Genomic DNA, 14,109 nt, shown 5'->3' with positions numbered 1-14,109 from the left:
CTCACCTCTCTCCAGGAGCTCCAGGAAGGCAGATTTCTCAATGCTGACTTAAAAAACTGCCCAAGTGCCTAAGGAACCCTGCCAGGACATGATTCTAAGTCCATTTTCTAGGAGAAGGTAACAGCAGCATTGGCCACTCAAACTGAATCCTCCTCCTGAGGAACCTCAGCCTGAACTTCAGAGTGACTTTGACTCTGCTTCTCCCATCACTGCTGTAGTCTTTTACCAGTCTGCCTTTACCTGCAAACCAGAGAATTGGGGTTTTTTTAAAGGCTGCTGAATGGGACAGGTGGAAGGAGAATATCCTGAGCTGGAGGAAGGTGCTGGAAAAAGGGTCTTGTGTGTGTGCCCAAGAGGTGATGGCTTGGATGCAGGGGACCAGTGAGTCAGGGGAATCCTTTGGCCTTTTCAGTGCATAAAGGGAGCTTAGAAAAATAACTCACAGCTCCTTCTCTCTTTAGAACCTCCTTTAGAATGTGTGAAGCTCCTCCAAGGCTTGGTTTTCCATTTTCTCCTAGGTTTCTCTGGCCAGCTGTTGCTGCAGCAGGACAGGACGTGGGTGCAGCCCTGTTCCACACACAGCTCCTGCTGCTGGATTCATCCCACAGTTTCTCCAGGAAAAGGAATAACTGATTCCTCCCCATTCTGGATTTTGTGGCTAAAGGAGAAAAGCCAAGTGACTTGGCCTTGGCTATAAATCAATTCCATCCCAGAGTGAGGATTAGGAGAGCAAGAGCACAAGGAACTGAGTTGGGCTGGCATCATTTCTTGTCAGATTAAGCAGTTGGTTATCCCAAGATCTGTTTCTATTCACTGCAAAGGAATGGAAACTTTTCAACAGTGGTTCATTTGACCTATTTTAAATGAGTGGTTTTGGACTAATAGGGCTTGGACTGGAACCAGTTGCCCACACAAATCTTCCACAGATTTTCAGGTGAGCTTCAGTGAAGTGAAAGGGGCTGTGTCAGTGAGGTTCTCTGACATTGCAGTCCATGGGAGCTTAAAAATGTTTGGAGGCACCAACATTTTGTCTCTATTAAGGCTTCTCTGAGAGATCTTTAAGACTTGGATAGGGTCACCCCCACAATGCAGATCTTAGCTAGCAAAAAATCCAAGGGAAAAGATGAAAATGTGGTCACAGCAAAATACTTATTTTTGGTTTTTCCTTCTAGAAGAACATTTCAGTGTGTTCACTTTTAACAATTTCTTCAAAAAGCCAAAAAAAACCAACAACTCACTCTGATGCCTTTTCAGAAAGGCACTCTGAACTCAAGAAACTGGCTCAGTAGGGTCTTTTAGCAGCGCTCAGAGAGGTCTGAAGAAACTATTTTAACTATTTCTGAATTGATCTGAAGATCAATTTTCAGTGCATAATCAGATGGGGTTTTAATTGTCTGTTTGTTCTTGCTTGGCCTGAGACCAAGCTCGTGGGGATGATGGGGGCAGTTTGCTCAGGAGAGGGGACATGATCAAGCAGGGAACAGGCTGCTGCACACAGCCTGCAAGAGCTGAAGGCTTGGAGATGAAAATGGAGCTGTTTTCTCTGCTGGAGAGAATCCATCCAGCTCTAGTGGCTACCAGACTGAGCCTGATTTACAGCAGAGCAGATGAAGGCTGTGCTCTTTGTTCCTCAGCTAGATCACAGTGTTGCACAAGGAGAAGGATCTCACTCCACTGCAAGGTGAGTTTTCCTAGGAAAGAGCCTAAGTGCTGTATCAACCAAAGTACACAATTATTTGTCAAGGACTTCTTTGTTATTATGGGAGCTCTGTGTCAATAGATTAATTCCTCAGGGCTTGGCAGCTCTAACAAAACCCACACATCAGTTCCATCAAAGGAGACCCAGGAAAGGTCATTTAAGAGAGGTAATGATGAAAGGCAGTGCATCCTTTTTATTTCTCTTTAGGCTCATTTTCTTTTTTCATTCATTTCTGTTTATCCATGTTTTCTGCTTCCTAATGGAAAACATAACTAAGGATTTTTACCTTGACATTTACTGGTAGATAAAATGAATCCAAAGGCAAAGTCTTGAAGATAGAATAAAATGGCTTATTTCTTCTTCTCCTTTATTTATGCCATGCTAAGAATATCATTATTGCTGGAATAAGACCCTCTCCAAGTACAGATGGGAAAAAAAAAAGTTTTCATTTCTTGCCAGAAGTTTAGTCTTTCCATTTCTAAATTGGGATGAAAATTCAGACCCCCAAAATGGAGTTACAAGCCAGTGATCCAGAAAGTATTTGAGCCATCTGTTTTGGCACTGTTCTACCATAACCTGAACACACGAGCCCAGAAACTCTTCTGAAGCAAAAGAAACTTTTCTGTAAATGATTTTGGTGGTAAAATTTTTCTCTCCTAAAAAGCAAACTGCACTTGAGAGGAAATTTATCTCCCTTATCAAGAGGAAATAGCCAAAGTGCACAAAAGAGGCAATGCTGACTCTGGGGGCTTCTCTGCAGTTTTCCCCAGCCCAGGAGTTTAAAAGGGAGGTCATTAAGCTCTGCTCTTCCTTTTGAGAATTTAATGGACAACTGGCTTTTATTGTGCTCATTTTCTGCTGGGTTTTGTATTTCACGCTTCACAGAAAGCCTGTGCTCCTCTGCTTCCTAGAATGTTTGTTCCTCTTCACTCCCAGGAACCATAAAAATTATTCTATTTAGATTTCATATTTTTATGCAATGCTGTAAAATCACTTCAGGGTTAAGTAACCCAAATTGGGATCAGAGCAGTCCTTTGAGTGAGAGCTCTGGATGCTGCCACCCTGACCTCAGATGAGCACTCTGCCAGTTAATTAATGCTTTGTTTTAATTGTTCTACCATGCTGGCCTGACCTGATCCTCAGACAGAGTTTTTATCATGGAAGTTTCTTTTTCGAAGGTCACAGGCACCACAATGAGTCCTTTGGGCAAAGGGCTGGAAAACACTTTTATGTACAATCAGGAGTAAGGATTCCTGAAATCCTTATTTGATTAAGAAATCCTTATGTGATTAAGAAGAATGAACAGAAGTAGAAATTTCAGAAATTTGTAGAGTCTTTGTGGTACTGGACACCTTGCTGGGCACTTATTGACTCCACAGCTACAAAATATGAATAGCAAAAAGTCAATAATAGCAATGGTGGCAAAATTGGAGATAAATTCTGGATGGACTGTAATCAAACCAGCACATTATCTTTGTGCTCTGTGCAGCTAGTACAACCTGCATGCAAAACAGCAGAAATTATGTTAAAAGTCCTGCAGGAAGAACTCAGGGATGTCAACAGGTCATGAACTGTGAAGCTGCAGCAGTGGAGGCACTGCTCATCTTTAGAGAAAAAGAGATTTTAAAAAATCAATAGGAAAACTAATTTGATCAGTGTTTGAGAAAAAACATCAGCCATTCAGATAGGAAGGAGAAGGGGAAATGAAAAAAATAACAATAATAATAATAATAACAATAAAATCTCAGTCTCTGAACAGAGCAATGCAGAAGTGGAAACAGAAGTGTGAAGAGAGTCAGTAGAAGCCAAGAAAATATTCAGAGAAGCAATTGTATCAGCAAGGAGGATGCTGACACAGGACTAGGGAATGCTTTTCAGCAAAACAACCCATAAATGAAATGCATTCAGCTACACACACAGGTGAGATACTGCTTTACATAAAATAGTGAGTGAGAAAACTTTGATTTCTTTAGAAGAACAGAAGAACTTCAGCAATGTGGATTGTGGTGTTTGAAATGGAGCAGGACAGATCAAAATAAGTGAAGGCAGTGACAGGGCAAGGGGAAAGGGCTGCTTCAAACTGAAATAGAGCTGGTTTAGATTGGGTATTAGGAGGAAATTGTTCCCTGTGGGGGTGGTGAGGGCCTGGCACAGGTGCCCAGAGAAGCTGTGGCTGCCCCTGGATCCCTGGAAATGCCCAAGGCCAGGCTGGACAGGGCTTGGAGCAGCCTGGGCTAGTGGAAGGGTAACTCTCACTTATGAAAAATTCCTTTTTGTCAATAAAATCAGCTGATTTTGTTCATAAACTTAAGCACCTCCACTCTCTGATGTGACAAACTTTAAAACACCCTGTCTTTCCACAGCCTTGCCTTTGAAAAACTGACTAACTCAGGTATTTTCTGATTTTTTTCCTGTCAAGGCCTTCCAGAGCATCAGCCAGTGGCTGCTGCATTGAGGTACTGATATTTCCCACAACCTGAAGCTGCTCTGGACAAAAATCTTTGTAAAGAAGAGAAACAAGGTGTGAAGGGAAAAGTGATGTGGTTTGTGAAGTCCTCTGAAAGAGTCAATTAGACAACAAGGGAGATCCAGTGGACAATCCTCTGGAAGGAATTCAAATTCCAAACTCTGAAAGGACAATACACTGAAAGGAATTCAAATTCCACACTCCAGAGGTTCCCAGAGAAATTTGGCTGTTGCAGGCTTGAAGGGAAGAGCACTATGCATAAGAACACAAGGGAAAAGGGCAGGAATCCATATAGATATATATGTATATACACACATATATTATTCTGATTTCTCAGTGGAAAGAGGCCAGCAGCAGATCTGTGCTGTTTCACACCCATCTCAGTGATCTGTAAAAGTGATTGAAGAACAGCCTGGCAGAGTTTTAGTGGCATCAGACTGCTCAGAGCAGCAAAAATCAAGATTGATTGCAAAGAGCTGTGCAGGGACTGAGTGATCAGGAATAACCTGGCACAGAAAGTCACCTGATGGGAAGGTAACACCACGGGGGCCACAAAACAATCTCAGCTTTACAGGGAGAGTTAAGAGCTTTGGGAGTTTTCATTCACAAAAGAAATGTTGGAATTACACTCACTGGAAAACCTCATCTCAGTTCCCAGCAGAAGAAAGGAAACTAAAAAACCCACCTGGAATTACTGAGAAAGAAAAACCCAGGTAAGGGGATGCAGATGTAAAAATCCATTTGTGTGGTCACACCTTGATTACTGGGGTTAGGTTTGAGCTTGCCACCACAAAAATGCTGCATCTTTAATGAGCAGCACATCATAAAGACCTCTTGGCTATCTGTGGTTTTCTCTGCAGAGCAAAATCCCACACTGAAATAAGGACCCTTAACTCCTCTACTTGTCATCCAGGAATCTCAAAGCAAGGGAGGATAATTTTTAAATAGATAATTTAAAAATAGATAATCATTAAAGTGGCTTTATAGCTGGGGAAGCTGAGCTTTGAGCAGCAATCTAACTTATTCAAAATTAAATAAATGATAAAGGCAGAGGCAGAAGTGAATCCAGGGCCTCCCCCACCTCATACACCCACTCACTGCAGCAGCTAACTGGTGAATTCACTGTCCTGAATTATTTTCAACCAGACACAAAAAACCCCAGAGGCTGCAAAACTCTTCAATTCTCAAGCACAAGTGGGAAAAAAGAATCTATTAAAGCTGAACGAAAGGTTTTGGGGAAAAAAAAAATTGATCAGCCTGCTTGAAAAATTACAGATTTATACAGTCTTAACTCTGAGAAATATTGCAGAGCAGTTCATAGCTGGGGTGAGCTCACAGCAGAAGTGACTGAGGGAAAAAACAGCTCAGGTAACTGCCTCTGGTCCTCTGGTGCCTCTTCTCTGAGACCTCCTCTGACCCTGCTCTGTTTTCAAGGTTCACCAGTTCTCTGGCAGTTTTACATCTCAAAGTGAACACAAGAAATGTGTTTTCCTTAACAAAATCAGGAGGATTCACTGATTTTATTAAGGAATTCACTTCCCTGGCTTTTTTCACAACCCTCTGCCTCTTCTTTAGCTTCAGTGATTAAAACTAGGTTATGTGACTCTGAGAAAAGAATTAAAAAACCCCAATTTGCTCAACTGAAGTGAATATATCTAGGAGAGTGTGTCTTTCCAGTGCTATGAGAAGTTAAATTTCAAAGCATCCAGTGTGCTCAATTATTAATTCTCTTGTGGGATATGTAAAAGTCAAAATCCAGTCAGGAATGAAACCAAAAAAAAAAAAAAAAAGATCATTACCTTAATTTTCTCTCTCAGATGTTCTGTCAATAAAAATACAGGTTTCTTGCCCAGTATACAGAATCAGCACTTATATTCAGTGTCCTTTTTTTCCTGCAATTTTCTCTAAAATAGTTATCCTGTTTTCAGCTCAAGTCTATCTCTGAGCTCCTTCTACACAGACAAGTAGAAAACCAATCAATCAATCAATCAATAATCAACCCTACAACTCCACTGCCTCATTCAAGGTTTTGTACCCAAGACACAACACAATATTGTGATCCAGAAATGGACTTTAGGGCTTCTGCCATGATCAAAGGCCTTTTTGGGGCCAATCTTTATTTCCCAGTGAGGCTTAGAGCTCCTGCATGACCTGTTCCTTGTGTCACAACATCCTGTGCTGCAACAGCTCAATGCACAGAGGTGAGAAAATGAGAAATCAAAACCAGTGGAAATAACTCTTGACAGGAAAAAAAAATCCTTAAAAATAATATTTCAACAGAATTGCATGTTTAGAAGCAAGTTTTATCCCTCTAAGAATATTCAGCACTCCAGTGCTTGGTGCAATGATGCTTCTGGAGGACACCAAGATGTCTCCAAGGGGTAACCAAAGCTCACCTGAGCTGGACACTGAGCTCTTGGCTCTTCCCTCAGGTGGGTGAAGGCAATTTTAACTGCCCCATGTGCACAGGATCTGTAATTTCATGGAATATTTAGAATTTCAGCTCTTAGTGTTAGTCCTCTTTTGGAAATAACACTAATTTCTTCTTGTAATATTTGTGTCTCTTTATTTTTCCAGCAGAGGCCTGGGATAGCTGTCTCACAGAGTTGTCACAGAATGGTTTGGGTTGGAAGGGACCTTAAAGCCCATCCAGTTCCACTCCCTGCCATGGGCAGGGACACCTTCCACTGTCCCAGGGTGATCCAAGCCCTGTCCAGCCTTAGACACTTCCAGGGATCCAGGGGCAGCCACAGCTTCTCTGGGTACCCTGTGCCAGGGCCTGCCCACCCTCCCAGGAAAGAATTTCTTCCTAATATCCCATCTCAATCTCCTCTCCATCATCTCCAAGCCATTCCCCCTTGTCCCATCAGGCCTGTGCCCTGCCCTGTTTGTTCTTTCACAAAACACAGCTGCAGCTCCACTTCAATTTCTCTTTAGCTCAACTCCAGCTTGTGAGCAGTGACTGGAAGATGTCACAGAGCTGTCCTCTTTCTGAAATCCCTGTTTTTTCCACTTGTGGTGGCCACTGCTCACTGGAGGGAAGAGGAAGGCAGCACTTGTGCTAAGGCAGAGACATAATCCCACCCAGGGCAGTGATGTCTGACTGGGCTGCCCTGGGTACATGGCACATGTCAAATTGCAGTGCTCTTCATCCAGCACCTCTCACAGCACCCTGGAAAGGGTCACTGACTCAAATAACAGCAAGTGATGCTTCAGTCATTATCTCCAGTTTTAATTTGTTCACATAAGGATCAAACAAGAGAGCATGTCAAGTGGCTTCAAGACACCGTGGGGTTGTGGGTTTTAATTAGAAACACTCCAAAAATGAACTGACAGCTCAAATAAAAAATAAAGCAAGGGGGGGAGCAGATTTTAGGACTCAGGAGTGTGCTGTAACAGGAGCTTTCAGATTTGCAGTTTGGATTTTGTTTGCAGAGGGATGCTTTCCTCCCCCAGCAGTGCTCTCTGAGGGGAATAACCCTAAAGTGAGGGGAGGAAGGGCTTGTCCTTAAATTGTATCAGCTCCTTTCCACCCCACAGTGCAATTACTGCTGTTACCTCATTAGTGTTTTAATTAGGGCTCAAGTGCAGGCAGGCCATGGTAGGAAGGTTCAGTTCAGTGCCAGCTCTGGGCTCTTCAGTCAGTGGCCCAGTTTAGAGGGGTCTCAAGGCTGTTCCAAATTAAAGGCAGATATAATGATCTGTATAGAAAGTGGCAGCTCCCAACCATACCTCCATCTTCTGGATCTCTCTGGGGTCTTTAAATATTGACAGTGCTGTTCTGGGGAGAAAAAAGCCATTTTCATGACTCTGTGGTAACTGTCAGAGGTGCTACCCAATGATTTTACAGATCCTGTGGACTAAAGGGGTCACAGAAAATTCAGTCACAGATTTCCAGGCAATGATGTGAAACCCAAGTGCTCCAAGCATCCCAAATCTCCCACCTTGTGTTGCCTAAAAAGGATTTATGTGTGAGGGAATCTCTGTATCAATGAGGTCAATTTGCTGTGAGGCTTCTTCTGCTTTTGTGATGGCTCCCTCAGCAACATATTTTATATATCACAGCCATTGCTATTTCTCTCCTTAGAACGTAAAGAAAAGAATTTTAACATAAAAACATACACTATTATGGTTTATTTTTTCCTCCTGTCAAATGATCTTTTTGCTGTATCTTAACAATTAACACAGAAATGATTGTTAAGAGTGTTCATTTTAACAATTAAACAGGAATGAATTCTCCTGCTCTCAGGACACACACTCAGATCAGCTGCTGGGCAGCACAGAAACGTTTTTCACACTGAATCCCATGAACAGGGCACTGACAAGGTGAGAACACGAGGCTCCTTAGCCCTGAGAATGCTGCCACTGGTGCCTGTTCAGGAGCATCTGCACCTTCCCTGTGGGGGCTGGAGTGACATGAGGGACAACTACAGCAAACCTTGTGCCCTGGATTGTAAGATCTGTGTGTGTTCTATTGCCATCTGTCAGAGCTGGGGCAGTTCTCTGCTGTCCATGGGGCAGTTTTCTTTATCTCTGCCACAGCCCACCCTCCCTCCAGGAGATCTCTGCTGTCCATGGCCACTGAGTGTCCCTGCAGGGCTGATCAAATCCCACCATCCCATGGGGAGATGCTGCGCCCAGGGGAGGAGCCAAGCATTCCTACCTGGATCCAATCTGCCCTGGGAACAGCCCAGCAGCCTTTGCCCCCTGCATTCCCAGAGGAGCAGCTTTCTGCTGCCCTGCATTCCCAGAGGGAGAGCAGGCCCATCTCCAGCAGCCCTGGAGCTGCAGAGGAAAACTCCCCCCTTGTGCAGGATCCCTGCTCCAGCAGAGCCACAGCTGGCACTGCAGGAGGGCTGAGCCCCCCTGGGATGGGACTGTGCCACCACCCTGAGCCATCCTGGGATGGGACTGTGCCACCACCCTGAGCCCCCCTGGGATGGGACTGTGCCACCACCCTGAGCCCCCCTGGGATGGGACTGTGCCACCACCCTGAGCCCCCTGGGATGGGACTGTGCCACCAGCCTGAGCCCCCCTGGGATGGGACTGTGCCACCACCCTGAGCCATCCTGGGATGGGACTGTGCCACCACCCTGACACACAGGGGGTCAGTTCCTGCTCTGACTCTACCACTGTTTTTTTTTGTTTGTTTGTTTGTTTGTCTGTTTGTACTATTGCATTTATATTTTTAGTTTTCCTATTAAAGAACTGTTATTCCTATTCCCATATCTTTGCCTGAGAGCCTTTTAATTTCAAAATTATAATAATTCAGAGGTAGGGGGGTTTACATTTTCCATTTCAGGGGAGGCTCCTGCCTTCCTTAGCAGACACCTGTCTGTTCAAACCAAGACACCTTGGTTCCCTAAGAGGGGGAACCCACTGAGCCCTGGGAATTCACTGTTGGTTCATCTGCCCATAAGAGCAGAATCCTTTTTTTCAGCTTTGTCCTTACTAACAGCTAACTAATACTTTCCATCCACACTCAGGTTTGTTTTTTTTTTCTGGGGAAGCACCACTGTGCTTCAGCTGAAGGCTTAGAAAGGGTTATGAATGAGCTTCCTTCTCCCTCTGCCTACTTTTGGTTGGCACAAGAGAAGGAGTGTTGGGTAAACAGATAAACAGCCTGGTAAGTGTGGGCAGCACTGGGAAGGAAACTTCACAACAGGAAATCTGGAAACCAACACACAGCAGTGATGGTGATGGAGAAAATGGAGCTGATTGTGCAAGATGCAGTTCCTGACCATGATTATTACGTTTTTCTAAATAATGTGTGTGAGAGAATTGCTGTAGTTGTCATGAGCCCCAGGTGGATGAGCAGATATTGTAATGCACCTCCTGGCTTTGAACATTTTTCCTTTCTACCTCTCAAAACTTTGCACAAAGGCAAACAGCACTGCAGAGGGAGGAGGAAGAAATTGCCCAAACCCAAAGGAACAGCCAAAACCAAATCACTTCAATTCTTGCAGTGTTATCTGCTGGGGCCACTTCAGAGAACACCTGAAGATGTTTGGCCTTGTTTGTGTCTTATTTTCCATAAAAGCAGATGTGGAACATGACAGATCAAATCTTCTCTCAGTGGGAGATGGCAGTGTCCTTCCACCCACATAAACACTTACCAGGAGAACAAGAATCACTGGCCCTTGGTAGATGTAGTCAATATATTTCCCTGGCTCTTTTCCAAACCAGCACCTGTAAAAAAAAAAAAAAAAACAAGTAAGAAAGCAATTTGTAAAGGAAAATTCACTTATTTTAGACTGCAACATGAAGGACACTATAGAGAGGTGTTCCTTGGCTCACTGCACTGTTTATATATAAATAATCAGCAAGTAATGGAACTTTCTGCTGCACATCACCTGCTGTTGGACACAGATCTGAGCCCCACTTTCCCCTTCCATTAGAACATTCATGTTCTCTCTATGGTTTTGGCTATTGCCTATGCAAATATTTATAAGAAATCAGAGAACCTGATGTAAGAAGGATGCAGGAGATGTCTGAGAAAGGGATTAAAGAAGTATTTTGTGTAAGAGAAAAAAACCCTGTTATGCATTGCAGTGCCCAGAGACACATTCACCAAGTAAGGACAGTAAATTAAAGCAGTGTCTCAAGTTGCATGGAAATGCTGTCTAAATAAAACACTGAATGGATAAGGAGTCATCCCATTGGCTTTGAATGAATCTGGGCATCACTGGGGACTCTGGAAGCGCTCAAAACCCATGTAGATGTGGCACTTGGGGACAGGGTTTAGTGGAGGACCTGGCAGTGTTGGTGAGTGGCTGGGCTCCACAATCTGAGAGGCCTTTTCCAACCCTAATGATTCCATGGCCACCAAAGCCAGCAGACAGAGCAGAGCCATCATCTGAAGCCACCAAATTCCTGCTCCAACATTCCTTTCCAAATTGTCTGGGACAACCCAAAACAGGCTGGGAAAGGGACTCAGATGAAGAGAATTCACAGGTGAGCTGAATGGCCCCAGAGCAGAAGAGAGCCTGGATGTGTCACATGTGACCCAGCACTGGCCTGACTTCCATAAATTCCAAGTGTTTTTCTCCCTGATGTGTTACACAACAAAAGAACCCCATGATTTCACAGCAACCCACACTGACCCTCACTTATCCTCTTCCCTGAGAATAATAAATCTGCTCTGTTTATGCTGATACATGAATGAGAGACTGGGCTCAGGTCTGAACTCACACCATTCCCTTTTCCTTGGGGTAGTTTTGGTCCAGGCCAAAAACTAACCAAGGCCAAAACTATTCCTGGGAACAAATCTGGAGCTAGCAGGAGCCAGAGGACATTCCCAGTAGTCCACAAACTGCAGCTCCCCTGATTTTGGAGGCCAAGAAGATTTAATGATAGGGAAGTGAATTACTGCATGTTACTTGGAAGTAGAGCCCTAGGAATTAATCCAGGCCCAGCTAATTCAGTTTTACAGAGACAGCCACAGGGTCTGCATCCAGGATTCCACCAAGCTAAGACAGCTTTGCATTCACAATTCCTTAAGGTTGAGATCATTGGAGCTCCAGATCCCTTAGGGAAGTAGATTTTGGAGTTCAAGGGTCTGAGAGTTTTCTTCCCTGTCATGGATACCCCATAACAAATCTATACAGCAAAAGTTGTGCCTTCCCCATGCATTCTTTGTGAAACAGATAATTTAGTGCCACTGGAACCATGGAAACAAGGGTGATTCCTGAGCCATGGAGACCACAGAGCCACATTTGCACTTTTAGAAGCAGCAAGATGTAATGGGTTGCCTCAAAGAGCAATGTTGAAGTCTGTAAGAAATTACCTCAAAGATCAGGGGAAATGAACTGGGATCAGGAAAGCTCTGCTTCAGATGGGGTCCTTGTGGATCACACCACACCCTCAAAGCCCAAGCCCCTCTCCAAAATGGGGTGTTTGCTAAAACAGGAGGAGCTGCTTGCCCATTGCAAGATGCTCTGACTGGACAGGAGTGTTGAGGTACACAGCTGGAATCAGAACAGTTCAGTACCTCACAATTATTTGCCTTTTCTTGGCTCAATTCCCATATCCTTTAAGTTCCAAATGAATGAGGGAGCTTTGAATGTTTTAGAAATGTGAAAGATGCCTGCTATTCCCTGGTGCACTGAGTGTGAATCGATAATTTTGCAACTCATGCTCCAAAATTCAGGCATGAGAGCAACCCTTGGAATAAGGTACTTCCTCCAGCCAAGTTATCATCCAAGAAGAATCCCCAGGGCAGCCTTAAATGAATGAAACTGTGGTTTTGAATTTTATTTTTTTTAATGTAGCTGGAAAGACATGAAAACAAAATAAATTACAAGATATGCCAAGGGCAGGAAACAAATTTCTCCAGAACTTGCAAGATCTGCATTTGAGAGCAGATTTTGAAGGGTATTTTGGGAGAACTATTTTTTATTGCCTGAAACTCAGAGAACTAAGAGAAGCAAAGAGTTGTTGGGAAGCTGGCTGCCCTAGCAGTGGGACTAATATGAAGCAGACTGAGGCATGTGGCAGAAAAAGTCAGCAAAGAATTTGGAACTGAGCTGGTAGAGCACAAATGAGGTTCCAGGGCAAAGGCTGCTCTTGTTGCTCTCTGGAATTTAAATGTTGCTTAGCTTGAAGACCAAAATGCTGAAATTTATTATCTGAAGTCCAGTATTAGACCAAGGTTGTGCTGAGTGAAGAATTAATGTGGATTTATTTCCACAGTGAGGAAACAAGGTTGTGGCCAAGGACAGACTCAGCAACACAGGAGTCTCCAGGGGTGCTGGTGCTCCACGGCTCCTTTTGTAGGTGGTGGAGAAAAAAAAAATCCAACAGCTTTTTTAGGTCTGTGTTCATCTCATAAGGTTATAAAGCAGATCTGTTACACTGTAATCTAAATATTTCTAATTAATTTGAGTGAGTAACACCGAGAGGAGACAGTTATTTGCCAGAAACATTATAAATGTCTGCAATTGATTAGCAATATTTCATATTTAGAGTCTTAACTGTTCCAAGTAGGACTTTTAGCTAAGGTATTGCAAACTGTTCTGCCAATCATCTAACTCTTACTTTAAATCTAACACAAGCCATTGTTCCTGCAATAAAATAATTTCTTTGAAAGCAAAAAGAGAAACCTAAATCACTGACAATTATTTGGTACATCTGTGTGAAATAAAAGCAATTTAACCACTTTTTATTCTTTTTTTTTTACCTCTAGAAAGATAAATAAACACCCCCTGAATATTGAAGAGGACAATTCAGAAAGACAGTTGTGATAAGACTCAGAGATGTAAAACACATTTCTGCTGAATAGCACTACTTAATATTCTTCAGGGTTTTCTGATAGTTCTTCATATAACCAAACCCACCACTGGTTTTATCACTATTGTTAATTAGATCTCACTCATGTTCTTCCCTTTAACAAATGCCCATCAATGAAATTACTGCAAAAGCTCTTAATGATTTGTGGGTGATTTTTTAAATTGAGATTTAACAGCACTTTTTTTTTTTCCAGAGTTGCCACATTTTGCTACAGAAATTACAAACCCCAGGCAGGATATTTGCCACAGTACAAATTATAGTTGCCTCACTGTGCAGCAAATGTTCTCTATTAAATGCAAAGATCTCTATTAAATTAATATTAATAGATATTAAAAATCTCTAATATTAAAGATCGCTATTAAATACAAAGAGAAGAAAATCAGAAATTTGCTTGAAGCATTTTCTTAACATTCTTTCTATTTTAAGCTTTTAAACTACAATGAGCTACACAACCTGAACCCCAGCTCAACCTCAACACAACTTAAATGGATATTCAGACAGATAAAGAGGAGATACCCATTTTACCTGAATTTTGGGGAGTCTCAAACAGTCTTGGAAGTGTGGGGGTCCCAGTTGTTGGTTTCTTTGGGTTTGGATGGAAGGCACTTGAGATAGTAATTTATGTTTGGACTCAAGTGTTAATTATTTCCCATCA

The 14,109-nt window shown here is 43.0% G+C and overlaps 1 protein-coding gene across 1 annotated transcript in view; it reads right to left on the bottom strand.

The window, feature by feature from the left end:
- Positions 1-14,109, bottom strand: part of CRHR2 (corticotropin releasing hormone receptor 2) — a 104,730-nt gene that overhangs the window by 25,015 nt on the left and 65,606 nt on the right. Inside the window, exon 8 of the mRNA XM_009085770.4 lies at positions 10,283-10,355. Coding sequence (XP_009084018.1) covers positions 10,283-10,355 — 73 coding nt within the window. The remainder of the gene's footprint in view (positions 1-10,282; positions 10,356-14,109) is intronic.

The sequence above is a fragment of the Serinus canaria genome, chromosome 2 (assembly GCF_022539315.1).
Source record: "Serinus canaria isolate serCan28SL12 chromosome 2, serCan2020, whole genome shotgun sequence".
NCBI lineage: Eukaryota > Metazoa > Chordata > Aves > Passeriformes > Fringillidae > Serinus > Serinus canaria.
This window is presented reverse-complemented; position numbering and strand designations above follow the sequence as displayed.